The sequence below is a fragment of the Protopterus annectens genome, chromosome 15.part0, assembly GCF_019279795.1.
Source record: "Protopterus annectens isolate FY-2018-M chromosome 15.part0, PAN1.0, whole genome shotgun sequence".
In the NCBI taxonomy this organism is placed as follows: Eukaryota; Metazoa; Chordata; order Ceratodontiformes; family Protopteridae; genus Protopterus; species Protopterus annectens.
In genome coordinates, this window is record NC_056749.1 from 254,848,568 (window position 1) to 254,875,332 (window position 26,765).

The 26,765-nt window shown below is 37.8% G+C and overlaps 1 protein-coding gene across 4 annotated transcripts in view; it reads right to left on the reverse strand.

Moving 5' to 3' along the window:
• Window positions 1-22,447, reverse strand: part of AIFM1 (apoptosis inducing factor mitochondria associated 1) — a 774,257-nt gene extending 751,810 nt beyond the window's left edge. For 2 of the 4 annotated variants that reach the window (XM_044057010.1, XM_044057009.1), the window contains exon 1: window positions 22,285-22,446. In XM_044057010.1, the coding sequence (XP_043912945.1) occupies window positions 22,285-22,372 (88 nt within the window). In that variant the 5' untranslated portion in view covers window positions 22,373-22,446. Of the gene's footprint in view, window positions 1-22,144; window positions 22,164-22,284 lie in introns of those variants that run through there. The other 2 variants (XM_044057008.1, XM_044057011.1) reach the window with 2 other exon arrangements.
• Between the last annotated feature and the right edge of the window lie 4,318 nt (window positions 22,448-26,765).

Consider the following 26,765-nt stretch of genomic DNA (forward strand, 5'->3'; position numbering starts at 1 on the left):
ATAAGTGCATCTCTCACAGGTTGTAGTGTTGGGTGGTAGGAGGAGGGGGTTGTCTGTGTACATGAGGCAATTGCTGCATTGCCCCAAGATGCCCAGATTCATCAGGTAGACAGGGGAAAACACCGGAGCTGACTTTTAGACATGCCTGGATAGGTGCTTATTTATTAAGTACTACAAACTGTTTTCCTCTAGATAAGTGAGGAAAGTTGAGTGCTGTAGTAATTAGTAGCTTATTTAGTGCTTACGAGTTTTGAATAAGCACTGAGCTCAAAGAAACAGATTTGAATGCTAAAACTAAAAAAAAAACTGACTAGTGCTAAGGGAAAATTTGAAGAGCAGAATTTATGGCGCCGAGAACAGTTTAATCCTAACTAAGCAGCGATGCATAAAGTGTATTTTTTTTTTTAAACGGTAGCAAATGAGTAAACTGATTTAAACAAATTAATCATGAGTTAGAAAGATCTGTTAACTACAGAGCACAAAATCTTATACCACAGTGATGTAGGCAACAAAGTAGAAAGAGTTATCACCAAACTTCAGACACAAAAAATAACCAAAGATCCCATACAAGTGTGATGATTCCCTACTCTGGGCCAGCAATCAAGGAAACTCAATCCTCACCACTGACGGATTATCACCAAGAGCAAAGATGGATTCACATAGTACTTTCAGATGCAGCTCCCTGCACCAAGCACAATTTCCCTTAATAGCATGCTGCATGCCTGGGGCTGGATTCTCCTTCTCTCTCCATAACCACACAAAACTCCACACTGACACTTTGGAGCTCTGTGTCCCTGTCCCCAGTAGCTGACGCACACACTTGGATATCTGAGTTTCACTCACACACACACACACACACACACACACAGGAAAAGTTGGCACACATTTACTAGCTGATTATCTGAGATAATCACGCTGCCACCAGTCAGCTACCTAAGGCTCTTACAAAGGGTACCCAATTATACTGTGTAAAGTTAATACTAATACAAATGGTAGAGTATGACCAAAGCAGCAAGGCTCTCAGGAGCAGCCACAATGTCACTAAAACAAGCATACGTATTCTCAAGATATTAAAAGTTTTCTCTAAAGGATCAGCTGCAATGAAAGTATTAAAATAGTTAATGACATATAAAACAGAAAATGGGAGAATACTGAATAAAATAAACAGAGTTTCAACCACAGCGATATAAAAATACAGTTGGATAGTTTCTCACAGATGCAGAAAACGATACCAAATTATTCTCTCAAAATGTCCCTAACTAAATATTTAACTAAAGAATTACTGTTCCCTGACTGCTTACTAAAATGTGGCAAGCTGATGTGTGCCGAGTGTCTTACCACAGCAAAAGTCAGATGATGCCTCCTGTTTGTGTGGATGTGTGAGATATACATCCTATCAGTAATCTTACCTGTCAGGTTCCAAACAGCTGCTGTGAGGATTCCAAAGAAACCAGATACTGGTCACCTGACTCTGGTATAATAAACAAAGAGAGCTTTTCTAAGATCTGTGGCAGCATCTGAAATCTATAACACAATTTCAAACTTTCCACCCTTCCAGGGTCCTCTGATAAACATACACATTTGATCAGTTACATATACATGGATACATTCTTTCTGTCCAGCAGGGCCTACTGTTGATGCATTTTTAACACAAGTAACTTTACAAATATATTTTAACTCAAACATCTGTACAAATCAGTTTGATAGTCAAATAACATAAAATTCTTCACAAAAGTCCAGCTAGCTATGCTGGCATATGTACTGTTCTACGCTCCTTGGCACAGATCCCCCCTTTGAAAACCCGAGCTAGTTTTTCAAGTCTTTCGGCTTTTCCCAGTTAGGGATCGCCATAGCGGAACTCCAGTCCGCTAATGATTGGCAATGGATTTTTATGGTGCCGGGTTGCCAGCCCGACGATCAACCTTCGAAGAAGGCACACATATTCATGCACGCACCTACCTGCATGTCTTCATGCATCACTCAACCACGGGGAGGACATGCAGACTCCACACAGAAGGCGCTCCAGCCGAGAATCCAACAAGAGAACCTCTTGCTGTAAGGCAACAACGGTAACCGCTGCAGCACCACGGCCCTCCAACCTAGTTTTTCAAGTGATTCTGGAAAAATGTTGCTTGAGAGAAATGCACCTACCTGGGAATATATTAACCTATACCCTGTCTCGAGAGCTCATCTGCATTGGCATTGCTGACCCCAATATGATGCTGCACTGTCATGTCATATGCTTGCAACCCTAGATTCCACCTTAATAACTTGGCATTTTGCTGGCTGGCACAATGTAGCCATATTAAGGGACTGTAGGCTGTAACCATAGTAAAATTTCCTTCCATACAGATTGGGCTCTGCAGAAAACTTCAGCCCTTACTATGGCTAGACATTCTTTTTCTATAACTGCATACATTCCTCCAGGTTGGAGTCTATGGCTGAGATATACAACTGGGTGCTCTTCTCCTTCTGAGGAAACTTGGCTGAGTACAGCCCCCACCCCATAGTCTGAAGCATCCACCTGCGCAACAAATTCTTTGCTGTAATCTGGACCGGCTAGCACAGGGGCTCTTCCCAAAGCCCCTTTTAGCTTCTGGAATGCCTGCTTGCAGACTGGAGTCGACACAACTGGCTTGTTTTTCGTCAGGTCTGTGCGGGGGGGGCAGCTACTGCACTATAATTGGGAATAATCTCTCTATAGTACCCCACTGTCCCCAAGAATGCCCTCACCTGCTTTTTGGTAAGATCCAAGTGTGAGTGTCAACTATTGGGAACAGGGATACAGAGCTCCAAAGTGGTCAGTATGGAGTTGTGTGGGTCTGGAGAGAAAAGGAGAGTCCAGTCCCAGGTCTGGAGTGTGCTCCCTGTGTACTCGTAAGGGAAATTGTGTTTGGTGCACGGAGCTGCATCTGAAAATATCTCATACAAATAGTGCTTGCTGAATCTTCTTTGAGTACAATGGTTTTTGGGTGGTTGGGATACTTTGAGATGATCTTTGTTGTTTTATTTTGGGGGTTTGAGGGATTGATGCATGGCATGAAGGTGACTTGGATTCACTTGCGAGCATTTTTGTGTGAATTTTAACTGATGGACTATTCATATTCAAGCCCCTATCATGAAAACCAGTTTGAAGCAACTTAAGAGTCATGACCACTTTTGTGATGCTGTCGTAATTCTGAAATTCTAAGAACTGTGCAGGTTACTTCTTCCTGTCTAAAAGTAAATAATCATACTATTTTGAATCATATCCGGTTCGATTCTCAGATAGAGCGTCTTCTGCATGGAGACATGCGTGAATGGACGTACCTTCATTGAAAGTTGTGCGTCAGGCCTGGCAAGCCGGTACGTAAAAATCAACTGCCAATCATTAGCGGATCGGAGTTCCGCTGTGGCGACCCCTAACCGGGAAAAGCCGAAAGACACAAACAAACATGCTAATATGTCAAAAAATACAAGTTAGATAATAAACAAAATTCAGTGACTTGCATTCTAAACTACTGTCAGTTATTGCATAGTTCTGAATGCTTGCTACTGATAGTATACTTGATATGCAATAGCACCCAGAAAAGTTATACTATGCTATAAACAAAGTAGAAAAATTATAGTTTATTACATATATAAAAGTTTTATTGGAATGTTATTGGAGTAACACACTTCTACAAGTTAAACCTGGATCACCTATAATTGTCATTCTTTTAGTACAAATGTATATGCTATGTCTCCTTTAAAAATGAGTCTGCTTTACACTAAACATCTCATACAAACATTGCTTACCGAATCACTAAATGTTATTTCTTTAAATACAATAGCTTTTTAGTAGTTAACATACTTTGAAAAAAAACATTTTTTAGTGGTTTGTAAGGAAGGGTATGTGGGAATGATGTATAAAAGTACAGGTGGCTTGGAGTCGCTCGAGAATGTTTTTGTGTGAGCTGTTAACTGATAAACTGTTGATTTGCAAGCCCTTGTCACAACGACCAGCTTGAAGCAGCTTAACTAGAATCATGAACATTTTTGTGATGCTGCAGGAGTTCTAGAATTCTAATAACTCTCCAGGTTACTTCTTCCTGTCTAAAAGGAAATAACTGTAATACTCTGAATCATACATATGCGTGAATGGGCGTTCCTTCGTTGAAGGTTGTGCGTCAGGCCCAGCAAGTAAAAATCTACTGCCAATCATTAGCAGTCTCGGAGTTCCACTGTGGCGACCCCTAACCGGGAAAAGCAGAAAGACAACAACAACAACAACAACAACAACAACAACAACAACAACTTTTAATCATATGCTAGGATGTCAATGAATACAAATTAGATTAGCAAAAGACAGCGAGAACTGCATTATTAAATAATTTGGAATGCTTGCAGTATACCAAAAGGACAGTTTACACACTAGCCTACAGAATGAAACTTCTGATAAAAAATTAGGATTTTGTTTCTGTTTCCTTGTTATTGTCTCTTTTTAATAACAACAAAACTTAATATCAAAGAACAATTTATTACGGAAAGTTTGAATTTTAAAAGGGAAGATTTTTCAGATGTTTATTCAGATATTATTAGACATAAAATTTAAGGAAAATATAGGCTCAATGCCAACAGCAGTATTAGACTAAAGAGCATCAATGGTAAATATAAAGGTTTTATTACATGGCACTCTACATTAGGATTACAGCTAAAATATAAAACCTAAGAATACAGTAATAGTACAAAACATAGTACACAAACAGGAAAACAAAGATCAGAATAACTAAATATGTATACAGTTAAAGAATATAAATATGTCTACAAGAGTGGGAGATTGGCATTGTGGTTAAGGTGTTCACCTTATAGGTATAAGGTGCAGGATTTGATTCTCACGTGTGGTAATTGCCTAAGCTTGGAATGGCTCACAAGGACAGTTAGCCTGGTACTGTTTTATAAACTTATGATCCTATCAACAACTTTACACATAGTTAATAAAATAGAAACTATATAAAATCATCGGACCTATAAATTAATAAGTATGAAAATAACAACTGACTTTCCTCCCTACAGTAGACCAGGGAGATAAATGTGAGATACAGGGAAAGATGATTGTAGACATATTCAATTTGGTCAACTTATAATAAAGATTTTGAACAAGTGTTTAACTTTTTTTATTCATAAGAACTCACTGATTGGCTTTTTTTAAGATGATGCATACTAAAAATGAGACATTAATATGAATAAGAAGCATAAGCTAAGCTTTATTAGTCTAATGGAGAGTTTGAGAGGGAGTTTTTTGTCCTTTTCAACAAACTAAGGATATGTCATTCCATGGTAGAATGTTTGGGGTTACATCATTAGCTATTTTTTTATTTGTTTCAAAAGCTTAGTCCATAGCTGGAGATTTCATATTGTTAAATATAAAGCATATAATAAGTTCTGTACATAAATGCGACTTCATTATACCTGTGTTTTCTCTCTTATATAAAATGTCTAACTTTAAATGCATTAATAGTAATGGATTGAATAATCCAATAAGGGGGGGGGGGTCTGTTCAAATACCTGCAATTACATAAAGCTCAAATAGTATTTCTACAAGAAAGATATTTACTTAATAAAGATGTAAATCAACTTTCATTAAAGAATTAATTGTTTTTATCAGGTTCTGGCATTTGAACTAAAAGAGGCACCCTCATTTTATGGAAAAACTCACCAGTAATGCCAAAAGTAAATGATACCTATGCTGATAACATTTCTATGGTAAGCATTGTTATAATTGAGTGGAACAGAAAACTATACACATTGGTGAACTCTTAATGGCTCCCAGGGGTTGGGGCTAAAGATGTAAAAAAAACTTAGACACGTTAACTTATTCCATGAAAGGTAAAGTTATAATGGCTGGTGATTTTAATAATATTTTATTTTATCAGACAAAGATTCCACTGCAGATAGAAAGCTGAGAATCACATCTTCAGCCAAACACTTAACACATTTTGTACAGCTAATGAATTTAAGGGTTTTATATATATATATATATATATATATATATATATATATATATACATACATACACACATACACACACACACACACACACACACATATAGATACACACACAACATATATTTATATGTTTACATATACACACACAAAAAAATATATAAATATGAGCTAAGGAAAACAATCTAACTTCAATTTATCCATTATTCATACACATATGGAATGCAAACAAATACTGATAAAAATGTTTATCACATATCAGAGAAGTTTCAATAGTTTTGTGTCCATTATCGGACCATGATGCTATAATCTTTAATATTTGAAAAACTGACAGTCTAACACATCACATGAGATTACCAGTGGACTTTACTAAACTAAAAGGATTCAATGTATGGTATGTTAAAGATATCAAAACATTCCTAGAAATAAACATAAATTAAGTAAATGACATTGTCCTGTGGGATTCACTAAATGTTTATTTAAATGGATGAGCTACAAGCTGGTGTATTAGTAAAGAACAAAATGAGACAAAGAACTGAATATATTACAGGCCAAAATAGACATGCTAAAGTTAAATCTACAACTAAATGACATTATCAGTCAGTCTGAACTTAAAAACTTAAATATAAAATATGTTGAAATTCTAAATCAAAAGTTTCAATAAACCTGGAAAAACTTAAACTTCAAGCATATTCAGTAAACCCTTTAAGCTTGCATAAACTTGCTCTTAGATCAAAGAAGATGAATAAATTAAACCATATCAAAGAAATTATAACACATATAAATAAAAAAGAATTGATATTAAAAGCTACTCGAGAGCTTTAAAATATTTTATGAAAAAATAATACAAATAACCTAGATAATGAGGATATAGTTAAAACTTTCCTAAAGGGAAAATATACATAATGAATTAACAAGTGAACAAATAAAAAATGATAGACTGTTCACTATAACAGAAATAAAAGATCAAATAAAAAAGTAAAAAAATAAGGTGCTGGGCTTAGATGGTCTTATATCAGACTATATAAAATACTACCAGATGATGCAGTTAAAATATTAGATAAGGTCTATAGAAAAGTAAAAGCAACTGATGAAGTCCCCTCATCATGGAAATATTCCCTCATATCACCTATTTTAAAACAAGGTAAGGATCCTACAAAGTGTTCATCATAAAGACCCATTTTACTTTTAAATGTGGACTATAAGATGTCCATTTTAGCTAGCAGAATTAATGTACTTAGACCTACACTAATAAACAATGATCAAACTGAATTTATTTTAAATAGACAAGCACAGGATAATATAATAAGAATACATACATTAATAGACTATGTAAATAAAAATAAAAAATAACTTTCTATCATTAGTCTCGATTTAGACAAGGCTCAGTTAATTGGTCATACCTATTTAAAATCCAGAAAAAATGCTGAGTCTGCTTTTTTACCTTTATTGAAGACTGAAGACTGCTTTTTTACTTTGATTTGGACAGTGGAGCCTTACCTCAGCATTTTTTCTGGATTTTTGTTTGCCTTTACTGTGTTTGCAGAGGTATTCTGGTTGCTATTGGGCATTTTCTGCATAATACCTATTTAAAACATAAAAAGTGTATAATTTCTCACCTGAGCTTATTGTATTAATTTCTAAGTTATACAATAACTCTTGTGCTTATGTTAAAAAAAGGTTATTTTCTTTCTAATTCCTTTAAATTGCAAAAGGCCACAAAACATAATCACCTTTACTTTTTGCATTAGCTATAGAACCATTTGCTAATAGTATTAGATGCAATAAGAACATTAGTGTTATCAACATAAAGAAGATTTTGAACTAAAGATTCATCTCTTTGCTGCTGATATTTTACTAAAAATAGGAAGTACAGAAAATTCATTAGAACGTGTAATTAAGTTGATGAATCAGCTTGAAATCTCAAACTTAAGATTTAATCATAATAAAACAAGTACACAATTAAATAAAAAAATTCAAACAAAAAATATTCTAACTTCAATTGGAATAGCAATCAAATGAAATACCTTGGTATAAGAATTATGTCTAATAAAAAATTATACAAACATTCAAAAGGTCGTTAATAAAAATTTAAGTTTAGTTACAAAATGAAACAAATTCTTCTTTACTGTGGAAGAATGATTAATGCTTATTAAGATGGTAAATCTCCCAAAAATATTGTCTTACAATCTTTAGTGCTATCACCATCAAAAAAACTAATGAAGATAAATAATGTGCTTATTTTTGCCATCATAATAAAGCAAGAGTTTCCTTTGATTTGCACAGAAAAGGTTGTGAATGTTGGAACAGGATTCCTTGATATTCAACTGTATGCTACTTCAACAACTGTAAAAGTTACAGCATCATGAATAAATTAATCTTATGATTCAAAATAGAAACAAATATATTTTTTATTTACTAATAATACTTCCTGCTGCATTACAACCAGTCAAACAAATACCCAACAGTTTTATCTGGTTATTAAAAGTTTTTTTGTGTAAATGGCATTACACCCTCTTCTCAAATTCCCTATTAAAATAGCACAATTTCCTCTTTCCAAAAGTTCATATATTCTGCCCATTGTATTAAAGACTTAATATTTTCTGTTTCCAATTGGATATGCAAGTGACTGCTTAGAAAATCAACTGTAACAAAATGCTAGTATTGAAATAACAAAATAATTGAATTTATTGGCATCAATTCTTAAATGTATTTATTTTTATTTTACATTTGTTTACCGGGAATGTCCGACTGGGATACACACCAATTTTCAGCGGAGGCCCAGGGAAAAAAAAGACACAAAGTCTTGCATTACAAATTTAAAAAATTCCTAACATACCATTTTGATTTCTTTGTTTGTGTCTTTTGGCTTTTCCCCGATTAGGGGTCGCCACAGTGGAACTCCGGTCCGCTAATGATTGGCAGTAGATTTTTACGTGCTGGCTTGCCGGGCCTAACGCACAACCTTCAACGAAGGAACGCCCATTCACCCATGTTGACACACAGAAGATGCTCTGAGAATCGAACGGGCAACGTCTAACTGTGAGGCAACAACGCTACCGCAGCACCACCACTGCAGTGTCATACCATTTTGATATGCTACTGATATATACTGTTGAAAATTCAATGTCCAAATACAATCAAGATTCTGAGAATAGGCTAATTTTACAAATATTTAGAGACTTTGTGAGCACAGACAAATAAAATTTAATCTAGAAATGAAATTGTTACCCAAATTATCGGAATTCTTAATAACTATCAATAATAAAGCAATAAAAAACAAATCATATTCGTCACAAATTTATAAAATTCTTAAGTTAGATTTCACATATTTACGCAATTCCTATTGGAACTATTACTCAAAAATTAATAATGAAAACTTCTCTGAAGAATACAAGAGAATAATATTAAAACCTACAGATAAAACTACATCTTCATTATACTGGAAAATTTTCACTTGGAAATATTTACACACCGCTTTTGTCACTCCTAACAAAATGACAATTATGTATAAATCAAAAAGAATTAAATGCTGGAGATGTGATTCTGAAATAATAGCTGACTGGATGCAAAAAGTATATGAATGTGCAGTCATCGCCCTTTCGGGAAAGAAATTATTCAAGCTCTATGTTCAAATAGATGTAATACTTCTAAATCTTTAGTGTTACCTAATTCTCCGATTCCTAAGATAATTCTAAAAACCCAAGTGCCTCTTCTTTGGTCTATTCCGATATAGCCAAAACCCAAGTGCCCCTTCATTGGTCTACTCTTGCTATAGCCAGAAAAATAATTACTAAAAATTGGAAAAGTAAAAATTACCACCTCTAGTGTTGAATGCAAAGCAAAAACCACTTGCATTAGTGAGTTGCATGGCATAAAGATGAGAACTTCTAATATTACACATTCATATAAATCTTGGCTTAACTTAAAGACTTGCTTGAACACTATTAATTGTTCTTGATGTACAACTTTGATGCATTCAGCAGCTGTGGACCTATGCAAGTAGTTATTTGTTTTATAACCAATTTGTTTATTTATTACTTTAAAACCAAATAAAAAAAGAAAAGAACTTCTCATTTACATCCTTCATGAAAATTGCAGCAGATTATATCGAAACTGCCCAACTACTGCAATGTGGAGATGAAACAGCCATCCTTCCCAATGATATCACTTTTCTGGCAAGTACTAGGTAATCAATCTAAAAGCTATTACAAGCCTAACCACGAACCCATAATCTAACGTTCCCTCCCGCTTCAAGGAGGGCATCACAAAGTACATTCTGGGGGAATTTGAGGATGCCAATCCAATTATCTACGTATACTGTAAGGTTAGCAAGGATAATACTCGGCTTGACATGTGGCGGAAGTTTATCTCAGAGGCGAAGGAATATAACGGGATATGAATTTATCACATGAACATATCTTATTTATCTGATGATGAAGATTCAGTTCCTTTAATCAGGCATTTGAAGAACCATTTGATTTGAAAAGAAATAGGCCAGTAAGGGTCAGATAATGCAAACCTTGAAATGACAGACAAAGATCCCCACAGAGGAGTCTTTAAGAGACCAATTACAAATAGAAAGCCATCAGCCTGGCCTGATAATTAAGACTTCTGAGGCCACTGATTTTTTTTTAAAGATTTTAATTGAGATCTCTCACACAGGATGATATATTTAGACAAATACACACCGTTAAGAGACATTATATTCAATAATGGGTCTAATGAGATGTGATTAAAAGTGAATTCAAACTTCTATGGATCTATAGGAGATGCCTTTGGAAATTAGATGAGCCAGACAGTCAAAAGATAAGGAATTAGCAGCAGCAAGAGTGGTTTAGATCCCTTACAAGTGTCCAATTGAAGAAGGTGTATCACCTCAAGGTATGTTTTTTTTTTTTTTTTTTTTTTTTTTAATTAAAACCAAGTACACATTTTTTCTTTATATTAAAACCAACTATACATTTTTACTAAACTCAAATATACAATTTTTCACATTTAATTTGAGATCAGTGTCCTTGCATTAATTGTTAACATGATATAACACATGATGGTGCACCTTAGAGCCAGAAGATCAAATAGAAGCACTGAATTAACAATGTGCAAACCTACATAACCGCAGGCTGGGAGTGTTGGTCTGAGAAATACATGCCAAATAGGAGAGGGCAAACCACTAATCCTATAGTATATACAGCTAATAACCTTCTTGCTTTCAGATGTGGTACCTGCGATTCTTACCACAGGGGTTTGTGCAGACAGACAACCCGTCAGCTATCCACCACAAAACATAAAGGTTTATATTCTGATTTAGAAGTCTGTCAATAATGCTCACATGAAAAACTAGTGTCAAAGGCCTTGGTGAGGTCCACATATGATGTATGTACTACTATCCAGTGCTTTGGTGACTTTTTCAAAAAAAAAAAAAATTCTTATCTCCTTACTGCCATGGTTTTTGTCTGCGGGACTGTAGGTCAGTAGTGCCGACAATACAAAAAAATATAGCCCTTTGCTAGAAAACATCAAAATGTAAATGATCCATTAGCCAATTCATCTTCATATTATCCCCTTTTTATCTCATCTTTCAGTGGTTCAGGAAGTAAGTTACTGTACTCCGCTAATCTGCTGGAGTTATTATTGATGCATAGCTAGATTTGTCATTAAAGTTCTGTATTAAGACAGGTCAAACACTAGGGCATATTCACAGGATTAACACATTCCTACTCGATAAAGCATAATATATCTCTGTAGCAATGTACTTATTTCCTTTACTCTTTCACTTGGCATACCTGGCTCTTCAATCTACAGGTCAACATTACTATACATGCATGAGTCAACGTACAACAAAATTTTGAGATTTCCAGCACATTGTCATGGAAAATTACATCAATGCCTTTCATTACACAGCTTAATGTGGTTTGAATCTGAGCATCATCTAGCCTTTATACTGTTCAACTTCACACAAGGTCTACTCTCCAACACAGGTTACTGGCAATGGTCAAAACATTAATCTGTTATAAATTGAGAATGTTTGTCAATTCTCTGTTTGTCATGTCACTCACATTCATATATCCTCCAAAAAAGTACGACATATGTGCTACTTAAACTATGCAGGCAAGCTCTGCAATGGTCTTCCTTTTATATGTTTTATATGACAACAAATCTCTTGAGCTGAATGCTGAATAATTCCCTTTCAAGAATGAAGGATTCCCTTCACAAGTCCTTGTAGTATATGGAGATTTTGATGTCTCTGTCACACTGCCAGCCCAGCTGTCTGGAACTTATAGGTTTCATAGGTTCATAGGTTCATACTAGGCTATCTGCCCAAGGGCATTTATAAGCCTAGCCCATAGTTATGTGGCTTTCGCCACCCCTTTAGTTTGAATAAAAACTATGCCTATCATTTTGCTGTGCCTCTGTCAAGCAGTGACGCTGAAGTAATCCCTGGGGTATATCTGCAATCTCCCATCCATTGGTCAAGATTCCTCTTGAACAAGACCAGAGAGGTGCTCTGCCTCACATGTACCGGGATTTTGTTCCACAGCATAGGAGTCTCTGGGTGATGAATCTGTCCCTCCAGCACGTTCTATTTATAACCGTGTCAAGGTTTAAGTCTCCGCCCTTGTGGTTCTGAGGGATCTAGATTTTTGAGGTGAAGCATATTCATCAAATCTGGGTTTGACATGGCCTTATATGTCAGGCACAGGTCACCTCTGAGCAAGCGGTATGAGACTGAATAGAGCTGGAGTTCTTTCAGTCGGGCAGCATAAGACATATTTTGAGACCCTTTATCCTTTTGGTGAGGAACTTTTGGGGCCTTTCAAGCTGCAGCAGGTGTCTGGTCAGATACATTCGAACGGGCATTGCACTCAATCATAGGTCTAATAAGTGATGAGTACAGGGGACGATGACCTCCCTTGATCTAGATGTGAATCCCTTCATGATCAGGTGGGTGATATAGAAGGTTTTCCTAACTACTTTAGCAACATGAGTGTCAAACGAAGGGCTACTGTCAACCTGGGTCACGAGATCTCTGATGACTTTTTCTGTGCTCAGTGGATTGCCACCTATATGGTAGCTAGGTAGCCTTGTTTTCCCAAAGGGTATGACTATGCATTTTTGGCGTTTAACTTCAGGCCATGGCTCTGGCACCAGTTATCCATTTCTGTGAGGCCCTTCTGGAGGATATCTGTGTCAGATGTGTTTTCGTCTATGGCCCAGTTTGCAGTCATCTGCAAACTTTGTCAGCCATAACCCTCCTGTGTTTGCTTGTACTTCAGAAAAGTAGATGCCGAACAAGAGTGGACCCAGGACTGAGCCCTGTGGGACACCACTTGTGACAGGCTTTGAGTCTGACATGGCTCCAGCAACTCTGACCCTGTAGGTTCTGTCACTTAGCCAGTTTGCAACCCATCTTGTGATGTATGGGTTTACATTCAAGCTGATGAGTTTTTCGATGATACCTGAGTGGGGTATTGTGTCAAGGCCTTTGCCAGGTCGAGGTAGGCTGTATGGACTGCCTTTCCCTCATCAATGGCCTTGGTGACTGTCTCGAAAAAGTCAACCAAGTTTAAGAGGCAGGATCTGCCTTTGACAAAGCCAAACTGAGTTGGATCCAAAGTCTGCAAGTTCCCTATGTCTTTATTTATGAGTTCCATTATGATCCTCTCCATGGCTTTGCAGATAAGGCTTGTCAAGCTAATGGGGCGGTAATTTCCAGGGTCTGTGGAGGCACCGCCCTTATGAAGTGGGACCACAGTCGCGGCGCCACTCCTTGGACGTATCCTGAGGTGAGGCTAAGATTAAACAGCTGTCCTAACTGTGGGTTTAATTCCTCATTGAGTTCATGAAGCACACAGCCGGGGACACCATCCGGTCCCATGGATGCTGTGTTTTTGCCTTAGTGAGGGCAGTTCTCACCTGGGCGTTGGAGATGTTTGGGGGCTACAATCCTCTGGAATAGATATCTCTCCTTTTGGGGAGGGGAGAAGTTTGCACTGAACCTGTCAGCCAGTATGTTGGCAATGTGTGTAGGTTCAGTAATTTTCACATCATTTTGAACTAATTCTGAGCATATCTGGGAGTTTCCTCCTAGGTTTCTAACATAGCTAAAGAAGGCCTTATGATTCTCTTTAGAGTCCTTGGCGATTTTTCTCTCAAAATTTGCCTTGGATGATTTTATGAGAGCTCTTAGTTTTTACTTATAATGATCAAATGTGTCTTGCCTTTCAAGGATTTTGCTCTATCTTGTAGTAGCTTCCTCCTTTTGTTGTAGAGCTTGTTTATGGCTGGGGTTCACCAGACTGGACGCTTGCCTTTGGTACAGAGAGTCTTAGTTTTGTTTGGGATTGCCTGATCCATGCAGTCCTGTAGGTGCTGGTAGAAGGCATTTGTAAGTGATTCAGCGGTTTGAGTAATGTTTACCACTGGCTCAGGGGCCTTAAAGGAGACCACACTAGTTTTTAGAAGTGTGAAATCGGCTTTTGAGAAGTTTTTCACTGTGGTCTTTTGTTCGAGGTGGCGGCGGGATGAGGACCTCCAGCGAGATTAGTTTATGATCTGATCTCACCAGTGAGGGGTATACTTCGGTGTTGAACATTTTGATCCCATGTTCGTGATGATGAGATCAAGTATGTTTTCTCCTCTTGTGGGGATGGTGACTAGTTGTTCCATGGCATTTGAGTTTATGAACTCCAGGAATCTTTGGGTTAGAGTGTTCGGGCTTGAGTAGTGTTCCCAGTCTATATTAGGGTAGTTAAAGTCACCTAGTATGATGGTGTTTGGAGATACATTTATCCCTCCAATGTTTTCAGGAAGGCCATGTGAGGTTCCTGAGTTTGAGAGGGTGGCCTGTAACATGCTACAAATTGCAGAGCAGTCTTGCCTATGGTTAATTGCACCTGGATGGTCTCCGATGCATCATGCGTTGCCACCAACCTTGAGGTGTGGGTGTCCTTTATGAATATGGACACCCTCCTTTCTTGGTGTTGTCCGGATTTTGGGGCGACGCATGATATGAGGTGAAACCTGTTAGTGCTGGGGTGCTCTCAGGAGCCTTGAACCAGGTTTCTGTCACAGCACAGACATCGATGTTCTCCATATTGAGAAGGGCCTCGAGTGCGTGCATCTTGAGATTGAGACTTCTGGCATTGAGCAGCATTACCCTTAGTTTTTTCCTTTTGGTGTTCTAGGGTGGTAGGTTTAGAATTTGAGCCTTGCCTAAAAAGGCACTATGGGGTGGCAAGAGCCTTTGCCAATATCCGGAAGCCCAGGGTGACAGGTGCAAGCCGTCCCTTGAAGCAGCGTGGCTTGTCCAGCATGTCATCCCAGGCGGACAGACATTGATCCCCTTTGAATGACACCAGAATTTAAGCCAATTATTAAAGCTGATCATCTTATCACTGTATTGTGGCATCATTCTAGGTGAAGGTAGGATACTGCTCAAGGTCAGGGTCATACCTGCCTGGGCTACATAATCAGAGAGCTCCTCGATGTCCCTTTTCATGTAGTCCAAGGAGGTACGTCTCAGGTCGTTGACACCAGCGTGGACAATGACTGAGTCGTACTTGTACCTGCTGTTGAGAGACCTGAGAGCTTGCGTTATGTGGCGGATTCTAGCGCCTGACAGGCAGCTTACTGTGACCTTCTCTTTACTCAGTCTGGTGAGCGGGACGCCAGTGTGTCTGACTATGGAATCACCAATGACAAGTGTGTCTGGCATTTTGTTTGGCCTTAAGGGCTGTGACTGTTTGACACTCTGACTGTGTGGTCTATGTGTTGCATGTGTTGGGTCGTGAGGTGGTAGTTGTTTGGGTGTCTGCTTTGGTGGCCTCTGCTGTTTTGGTAAATTTTTGATCAGAGCCTCGAGTATGTCTTTGTGTGAGTATGTGTATGATTTGAAGTTGTGATGGTACCATGTGTGACTGGGTATGTATTGTGTGTGGTTACCTTCTCCTCCTGTCTGGTCTTGCCAGTCCTATGTTGAGAGAGCTCAGCCTCCAGTTTGGCCGTGATAGTTGCATCTCGCATGTATTTGTGTTTTGTGGGAGAAGGAGAGGATTGTCTGTGTACATGAGGCAGTTGTAACATTGCCTCAATATTCCCAGGTTCACCAGTTGAGCTGGAGAGGACACTAGCAACTGATCCCTCGACATACTAGAAGTAGTAGATAAAGAGACTTTCAAAGGACTCCGGGAAGTGGGTTTTAGGCTGGTGGGGTACTATCTATAATAAGAGTGCTTTATCAAGGTGCAAGTACTGTAGGAGTAAGTGCTAGGCTTTACAGATAGAGAATAGTCTACTTGGGAATCAAGTAGAGATGAACTTTTCAGTTATAGGATATGCTGGTTAGATCAGCAGTACAGCTCGAGGAAGGTAGTTTTAAGGGAAAATTGGAAGAGTGGAATTTAGATGGCCCAAATAGTTTAACCTTGTTTAACCGCTGCTCTTGTGTGCAACAGTGGGCTTAAATCTTTACGCGCTTTAGCGTGTTTTATAGCAGGGGCTGAAGGGAGCTAGGAATTGGCCCAAAGCGACCAATGGACTACTAGTTTCTGGCTGAAACTTCACCAAATCAGACAAAAGGCGCTCAGTGCTTCCCACTCCCACTGGTAAGCAAAGAAACTTCCCTCCTTCCTAATAAGGCAATGGATCAGTAACAGGAACTAAAAACAAAGCCCAGGGATCAGCAACTCTGAAACTGGACTACTCTAGTTCAGTAAGGCGGGAAAACAAGAGATTTTTTGTTTTATTACAGAGACAAGGAAAAAGCAGACAGTAATTGCTGTAAATCGGCTAGCGCACTTTAGTGTGTAGCCTACAGAAACAATTTGCAACAATTAGTAACTTAAAGTGCAATAAACAGTGTAAAATGCAGAAATCACTTAAAGTAGCAGTAAAACAGGCGAAATGCAGTCGCTAGCTTAATAACAGTGGGAAAGCCACAAAAATACTTATATCTGGTAGAAAGTCACTCTTTTAGCTCTCTGCTGCTTGGATCACTCTGCAGGCCACCACGAGGATCTGTGCTGAGTTGGTACAAGCTGGAAAACGCGTGTTTAGCGTGTTTTATAGCAGGGGGCTGAAAGGAGCTAGGAATTGGCCCAAAATGACCAATGGACTACTAGTTTCCGGCTGAAGCTTCACCAAATCGGACAGAAAGGCTGCTCAGTGCTTCCCACTCCCACTGGTAAGCAAAGAAACTTCCCTCCTCCCTAATAAGGCAATGGATCAGTAACAGGAACTAAAAACAAAGCCCAGGGATCAGCAACTCTGAAACTGGACTACTCTAGTTCAGTAAGGCGGAAAACAAGAGATTTTTTGTTTTATTACAGAGACAAGGAAAAAACAGACAGTAAATGCTATAAATGCTGTAAATCGGCTAGCGACTTTAGTGTGTAGCCTACAGAAACAATTTGCAACAATTAGTAACTTAAAGTGCAATAAACAGTGTAAAATGCAGAAATCACTTAAAGTAGCAGTAAAACAGGCGAAATGCAGTCGCTAGCTTAATAACAGTGGGAAAGCCACAAAAATACTTATATCTGGTAGAAAGTCACTCTTTTAGCCCTCTGCTGCTTGGATCACTCTGCAGGCCACCACGAGGATCTGTGCTGAGTTGGTACAAGCTGGAAAACGCGTGTTTAGCGTGTTTTATAGCAGGGGGCTGAAAGGAGCTAGGAACTGGCCCAAAACGACCAATGGACTACTAGTTTCTGGCTGAAACTTCACCAAATTGGACAAAAAGGCCGCTCAGTGCTTCCCACTCCCACTGGTAAGCAAAGAAACTTCCCTCCTTCCTAATAAGGCAATGGATCAGTAACAGGAACTAAAAACAAAGCCCAGGGATCAACAACTCTGAAACTGGACTACTCTAGTTCAGTAAGGCAGGAAAACAAGAGAATTTTTTTTTTTTTTTTTTTTTTACAGCGACAAGGAAAAAAACAGACAGTAAATGCTATAAAAACAATTCACATGCAGTGCAAGCTGGCACACTTGAGTATGTAGCAATATTAGTCCACACACAGTATGAAAAGAATGTAATTAAATTACAAAGGACTAAAAGCAAGTGCAGAAAGGGTTTATTAGAGAGAATGCGGTAAAGAGAAGGGACTGGGGGAGTGTCCTAGATCAAATCTACAGTGGGGCGGGCACTGCAAAAGCCACCAAATTTAAACTACATCCAAGAACAGGGAGGGGGGGTGGGGAAGACAGTTTCAACAGAGCTAGATCTGAGAAATCAGTCCCCAAGTTATAACAACCACAATAAAATGAAGGAAATATACTTAAATCAGCTTATGTCCAGTTGATGTATGCAGACAAATCTCAGTAGCAGCAACTCTACTTAAAATGATTACCAGAGATGTAACCAACACAGGTTTTAAAGTTATCAGAAAACCCCCAAGCTAATTAACACTTAAAGGAATTTCAGAGCAGTTTAACAACTAGTGCAGAGCTTCAGACACACACACAAGACAGTTTCAACAGAGCTAGATCTGAGAAATCAGTCCCCAAGTTATAACAACCACAATAAAATGAAGGAAATATACTTAAATCAGCTTATGTCCAGTTGATGTATGCAGACAAATCTCAGTAGCAGCAACTCTACTTAAAATGATTGTAAATAATTCTATGTAATTTGTGAATATTGGTATGATTTATACAGAACTGTATGTTGTGTACTGAGCTAAGATGTACCCACAGTGTACCCCAATGGAAAAGAGCAGAAATGTATATAAAATATATACCTGTGCAAATGTATGTTTTAATAGCAGAAACTGGAACATACAGAGTTAACTGCCAAAACTTCAAGAAAATAAGTTGAAATTAAAATTATTTTACGATTACGTTATAAAAGTTTGTTTCAATGCAGCAAAGAGGCACTAGGGTGCCTTCTGCACTGTTAAGTGTTTTATGTCTTCCAGTGTTGCAAAGATCTGAGAGATATGTACTTCTCAGACAATGATGTTAAATTCTGTTAAGTTTCTGTTTAGCCTGAGAACTGAAGTCAGATGACAAAGCGTGATGTCACCCAAGCTAACCCAGCAATATAACGTGATATTAATTTAAGAACTTTCTCAAGCAGAGACTGCACATGTTTTATTTGACCTGGAAACATCCAGTCATCATCACCATCTGCACTTGCCTGGCTCTGTTCTTAGGGCACAGTAACTCATTTTAGACTCAGATAGGGATATAATACAGATTAGTTTAGATGTTTTCTTTATTTATTTGAGACTGTTCTGCAGTGTTGTTTTAAATATTTCCTGTAATTTTGAACGCTGAAGTTAACGGTGTTTGCTTACTGAGAACTGTCTTGTTCTTTTATTATTAAATACATTTAAACCTATCTTTGTTGCTGATATTTGTGAGACATTTAAGGTCTCAGAGTACTTGCACATCTGTTTGGTGACATTATACAGGCCACTCCTAAATAGCCTTGCTCTTTGTCAGACTACCATTTGGATTAATAGTAACATTATACAGTAGGACTGGACACCCCTTGTAGGGGCCTTAGAGTAGCTGATAAGAGTGGTTGTTGGCAGTGACAACTACCTTATAGTCTGGGCAGAAGGGGGCATAGCTAGTAAACCTGTGCCAGCCTTTCCCAAGTGTGTGTGTGAGTTTGTATATAAATCAAATCTCAATGAGTGTGAGTGTGAGTGTGTGTGTGTGTGTGTGTGTGTGTGTCTCTCAATTACTTGGGCAGGGACACAAAGCACTGGTTGGACAGAGAAGGTGCTGGAGGTTTTGGCTTGACCACTCAGCTGAGATCTCAACCCTATAGTTGTGCCAGTGGGGAGTCTTACTGGGGATTTGGAGGAGAAGGAGAAACCAGCCCCAGACTGACTGTGGTCTCTCTGTCCTCTTAAGGGAAACTGCACTTTACTGTGTGTGTACTTACCTTCCCAATGTGTATGTCCCCTAGCTGTTGCCAGTGTTGAGGACTGAGGGTCCTTGATTACTGGGCCAGTGCAGGATATTCACAGCTTCAATGTGTAAAGCCAAAAAAAACAAAAGGGTATGAGCAAAAGTGTTTTAAAACTGCCACACAGTGAGTGGCCAGAAATAAAGTGAATCTTTGATCAACAAACAGCTTCAAAAGTTCTTATAGTCAGAACATCAATGGCACACTTGTGTTTTCACTTTTTGTGTGGCTGTAGTGTGTAATGCAGGGGAGATGACAGAAAAACTGTTCTGAGAGTATGTTTAACAAAAGTTGCTATGCACTTCCTTAACTGCAGAAAACTGCAAAATAACCTCATCTTTTTGCTTATTCTGAGTATAACTGTCATGCTCCATGCACAAAAATGTTGTGTATATTAGCAGTTAGACTTTACAGCATTAGCTTAGCTAGACTTCTATTACAGCTGCATATTATGCTGTCAATGTTTCTTTTACTGAAGCTCAAACTGTACAAAATTAATAATGTTTTGCACATGCAAGACTGTAACATGACATTATCTGTCTTTGACATAAGTAGGGGATTTTTTCAAAGGGACTCTACTTAAACTCGAAATATCAAACTTGGAAGGATCTTATGTCAACAAATACAAAAAAGTAAATGAAATTTAATCCCTGCTAGAAGATGGCTACAGTCCTCATCTCTTGCTTCCCTCTCCCTGTATACTGGAAGGGGGGGTTACGGAATAAAGAACTGGGCAACAGGGAATAATGCGTTGTGGTGTCCAGGCAAAGTACTGGCAAAAGGAAAACCATGTGCATGTATATATGTATGTGTGTGGGCGCTGTATATGTATACATATATATTTAAAAAAAAAAAAAAAAACAATAAAAGTGTGTGTTCCTAGACATATATTACACATACACACACCCATATATGCAGATAAACACTATATAAAGTGTAGTTTACCCGCATGTGTGTGCGTGTGTGTATGTACGTGTAATAGGTGTTTACTTGGCTAACGACCACAGGCCTTTTTAAGCCTAGCCATACATCTCGAATATCTGACAACCTTGATAACTGTAAGCATGGGCCTGGGAGATGAAACATTTACAGGTCAGCTGTCTGCATTAGAGACGTAGGTGCATATATATGTATATAAAGTTTGTCATGTTTATAGATATATATATATATATATATATATATATATATATATATATATACACACACACACATATATATACATACATATACACACACACAGGTGTTTACTCGCATATGTGAGTATGTATGTGTAATATATACATATCTATTACCACACATTTTATATATATATCTGCGTGTGTGTGTGTATACATATACAACACACACAACGCCCTAGATATACCGAGACATACAAACATATACACACACACACACACACACACACACACAGAAACTCAAAATAGTCACAGACTTTTCTAATAAGAAACGTGTGGCACCAGAATGAAACAAACTCGCATTCTGTTTGCATCAGCATGCCACTCAGTGGAAATGATTCCATAACTTTTCCTCCTGAGATGTACCTTTACTATGCCTAGATTTATTGGCATTCCTGAAGTTAGGTTAGGGTTGCCACCTTTTCAAATGGCCAAAGTGGGACATTTTCGGGACAAACATCAGATTTTACAGGCCAACACATACCCACGGTCAGCACAAAGAATAGAACTTAACTTTTTTGCCCAAATAAGCTTATTCTTGTAGCATTTTAGTTGCTTATTCTGTTTCTTATAACATTTGGGTATTTTAGATATAGAATAACTGTTTTATGCGACTATTACATAAAATATAGGACATAAGTATGCCCTACAATCTCAGGACATTTGCCATTTTTAATATTTTTTTGTCAGGACACAACTGCCCAAAGACGGACTGTCCCTCGCAAAGTGGGACAGGTGGTAACCCTAAGTTAGGTAAATGTACCTAAATTACTAGGTAAACAAACTGATTAAACATAAATGCCATTTGAAACTATTAATACGCAGTCCCTCACAAATTATGATTCCAATAAAAACAACAGTCAGTATATTTTACTAAATAACACAAGGCCTCGCTAGTTAATCACTATAAATTGCCTGGCAGTCCTAAATGAATTAAGTACCTATTACCTTTCTGACACTACTCAACTAAAAAAGTAGCACGGCTCTTTTAGAACCTGCAGACATGCTGAAAACATGACAAACTTTACCATTAGAGTAAATTGACATAAAAACAAAGACTCGATCTTTCAATTCTACTTACTTGCAAAATTAATCAGAAAAAACAGCTAATCCAAACCGGGAACCGAACTTATGACCTTTCCACTGACAGCTGTTATGGAAATCTATGCTACTTGTTATAATCATAATCCCACCAAACACCTCCCACTGCATTCCAATTACCTGTCGGTGGCAGCCGCCTTCTGCTCGTCGTGCACACCGAGCGTACCACAGGAGCCGCGCTCCGTAATACTGTACAGCACTTTAGCATTTCCAAAGCCACACTTGGCTACAACAGTACTCCCTCAACTCGGACCTGTACGCATGCACAAGTCCCACCCTCACCGTTTCGAGGACCCCATCGTCATTTTCATTTTAGCCAACCGCAATCTGAAATCTCGAAAACGACCTTATTAATTTGCAGAGTCAATATGTCAATCATAATCCAGTAACATAGCAACAGTTCAGTCTTCGGGCAAATAACGTCTGTCATGAAGGGAAATCTCGCTATGCTGTCGTCAGCGAACGTACCCTTCGACCTTAAAGTGTTAGGTGCGTGTAGTGTTTCACCTTCGGGGATCTATCCGCGACCTGTGTCTGTGTTACTGTTTACTTTTTGTAGTGTGAAGGATGATCGCTGAAGTGATATACTTCAAACGTCGTTATCTAGCTGTGGAACAAACAGGCAAAGATGTTTGTGAGATTTTGCTGGACTATTCAAAGGCTGCAAAGATCTAGACCAAGGCATACGCCGTTTTTTTCTGAGCATCTCTTTATAATGTTATTACCTAGATAATGTTGAACTGTCTATGCTAATGTTCATTATTGCTCTATTCAAAACAGATTATCTGAGAGGCGTGCTCTTTAAGAATTTTATGGTTATAAACGGTAACAGTTAAAAATAATAAGTCTCTGAATAAGTACATGTTTAAATGATAGATGGGCGATGGATTCAGCAATACTAGGATTGAGTACAAATATAAATTTCCGCCTAACCTCCTGACCTGCACTATACATTTTTTCCGCAGAAAAAGCTCACACCTGTAGAATGTCAAAAAGTGTTCGTCGTTTCATAATATTAAGGTGTTTCAGATGCATAAACCATGCACTTTGTAATTGCTAAAAAGAAACCTAAGAAATATTTTGAGTCATATCTTCATTTTTATTTGCTGTGTAATACTAATGTATTGTGTACTTGTTATTTCAGCACTAATTGCTGTTAAAACCGGACAGAGGCAGATCCTAAATCCTTTATTCTATGCACGGTTATCTTCAAATTGTCTATGATATGATTCCAGTTATTCTCAGTAGGAGAAGTATAGAATTAATCGACAATGGATGGCTTACTAACACCAAACGGGAATGGTTAATTCATGAACCAAAAGGGAAACTGTAGGCTTAACGTGGCTCACAAGAGTACCTAACCTAGTACTTACCTATGAATCTATGCAGTATTAATAAATTTTGTGTCAGACAGCGCTTACATTCAACTTTCTGTATAACTTGCAAATGTTAAAAACATAAATCCAGATATTACAATCTCAAGTTTGATTTAACATTGCTCTTTCAATCCAGACTATTTACAACATAACTTAAGATCAAAAATTAATTACCAACAGTATTGTTTTTTTACTATAGTACAACTTTTAACAAATGAACCAGTGACTCCTCACCTTGTTTTGCAGACCACTTTATTAATAGATTTAGATCGTATGTACTTAATGCCCTCTTCAAGCTGTTTCCATTACAGAATCCCTTGTTTCAATTTTTTTATTATGGAGCTCTGTTTCTGATATCTGATATTTTGCAGTTCTACACTTTTAATCTCTGCAATTATCTTTATCACCGCCCTTATTTTTTTCTTTTAAACACCTTTATTAACTTCACACGTTGAACAAGGACATAAGTACACATACAGTTAAAGTAAATAAAACAAACCATTTTAAACGTTTTCATTAACTTCTAGCATTATACATAAATGTTTTCTTTTTTTAAGTTATCATTCACTTCAGCACTACATAACTTGCTCAAGTCTTGCCTTTCCTTAAATTTCTCTCTTTTTTTTTTTTTTACAAAAAACATCTTTATTAAATTAAAACATATGACATAGGCAATTTTACATTTATTTAAATAAATGAAAAACCAACACTGACACCACTTAAGTTGCAAACATTATGCATCACAGACACCACTGAATCAACTGTAGTTTCAAACATTATATCATTTATAATCTAATCAGTCATTGTCAGTTAAGCATTAAACAGTTCACTCAAATCCTGATTTTGTTTAAACCTCGTTCCTTCTCTGCATATATTGTTGGCACAATTCTCATTTTTTCCTATGTAGTTTGCTCCTTCCCCTTTTCTAAAGATCCTAATTCCAGTTGATTTATCTATCTTACTGTATTCACTACTTGTAGTAAAGTTGATTTAGACTTTGATTTCCATTTTCTAGTAATTCCTTTTTTTTGGCAGCCACCATAATTAGACTCAGCAAAGCTTTACTATGTCTAGGCAATTCCAATTCTGTATCATAGCTCAACAAAAGTCGTTTCCCTAGTCAATCCAATCTGCTCACCCAGTATCCCTGACAGAGTGATCCACAGGGAATCTTTAAAGTCTGCCAACTCAGTACACTCCCAAAAAATATGTTCCCAACCACCTCTTTCCACCTTGTCACCCCTCCAACATTTGCTATCCTGAGGAAAAATTCTTTGGAGTCTACTTGGGGTATAAAAATACCTATGTAAACATTTGCAGGCAAAGATCCTAAATCTTTTAGACTTTGCTGCATATTTGGGAGATATACAGTGGATATAAAAAGTGTACGCACCCCTGTTAAAATGCCAGGTTTTTGTGATATAAAAAAATGAGACCACAATAAATCATTTAAAATTTTTTCCCACCTTTAATGCGACCCATAACCTGTACAATTCAATTGAAAACAATTGAAAAACAAATAAATCTGTTAGGGGAAAAATATAAAAAGTGTACAGTAAGCTGGTTGCATAAGTGTGCACACCCTTAAACTAATACTTTGTTGAAGCATCGTTTGGTTTAATTACAGCATTCAGTCTTCTTGGGTACACACCTGCTATCAATTAAAGAGACTCTGATTAACCCCAGATAAGTTCAGCTGTCCTAGTAGAATTTTTGTGATATTACTCAGTTGCCTGCTACTGCAAAACCCATGGTTTGCAGAGAGCTTACAAAGCATCAAAGGGATCTCATTGTTGAAAGGTATCAGACAGGAGAAGGGTACAAAAAAATTTCCACAGCATTGGATATACCATGAACACAGTGAAGACGGTCACCAAAAGGTGGAGAAAATATGGGACAACAGTGACATTCCAAAGAACTGGACATACCTCCAAAATTGATGAAAAGACCAGATGAAAACTGGTCAGGAAGGCTGCCAAGAGACCCATAGCAACAATGAAGGAGCTGCAGGAATTTCTGGCAAGTACAGGTTGTGTACTATATGTGACGGCAATCTCCGATATTCTCCATATGTCTGGACTATGGGGTAGGGTAGCAAGATGGAAGTCTTTTCTTACACAGAAAAATATCCAGGCCTGGCTAAAATTTGCAAAACAATACATCAAGTCTCCCAAAAGCATGTGGGAAAATGTGTTATGGTCTGATGAGACTAAGGTTGAACGTTTTGGCCACAATTCCAAAAGGTATGTTTGCCACAAAAACAACACTTCGCATCACCAAAAGAACACCATCCCCACGGTTAAGCATGGTGGTGGCAGTATCATGCTTTGGGGTTGCTTTTCTTCAGCTGGAACTGGGGCTTTAGTCAAGGTGGAGGGAATTATGAACAGTTCCAAATACCGGTCACTTTTGGCCCAAAACCTTCAGGCAGGCATCTGCTAGAAAGATGAAGAGGAATTTCATCTTTCAACACAACAATGACCCCAAGCACACATCCAAATCAACAAAATAATTGCTTCACCTGAAGAAAATTTAAGTTTTGGAATGGCCCTGCCAGAGCCCAGACCTAAATCCAATAGAAAATCTGTGGAGTGACCTGAAGAGTGATGTGCACAGGAGATGCCCTTGCAATCTGACAGATTTGGAGTGGTTTTGCAAGGAAGAGTGGCCAAATATTGTCAAGTCAAGATGTGTCATGCTGATAGACTCCTACCAAAGAAGACTGAATGCTGTAATTAAATCAAAAGGTGCTTCAATAAAGTATTAGTTTAAGGGTGTGCATGCTTATGCAACCAGCTTATTGTATGTTTTTTATTTTTTATATTTTTTCCCCTAACAGATTTGTTTGTTTTTCAATTGAATTGTACAGGTTATAGGTCACATTAAAGGTGGGAAAAGTTTCTAAATGATTTATTGTGGTCTCATTTTTATATCACAAAAAACTGTCATTTTAACAGGGGTGTGTACACTTTTTATATCCACTGTAGATATATCCCCTCCATTGTCTCTTTGTGAATTGCTTATCCAGTCTCTCTTCCCAATTCTTTCTAAGCTTCTCTGATTGATTTTTACAGTTATGTAATATTTTATATGCTCTACTAATTCCTTTTTTAATGGCAGTTTCTGTTCTAGATTCTATTAAAAACTATACCAGTGCTAGTCTTTCATTTAAGACCCTCCTATTTCTTTATATTTGTCTATACTCTGATATCAATCCTTGATATG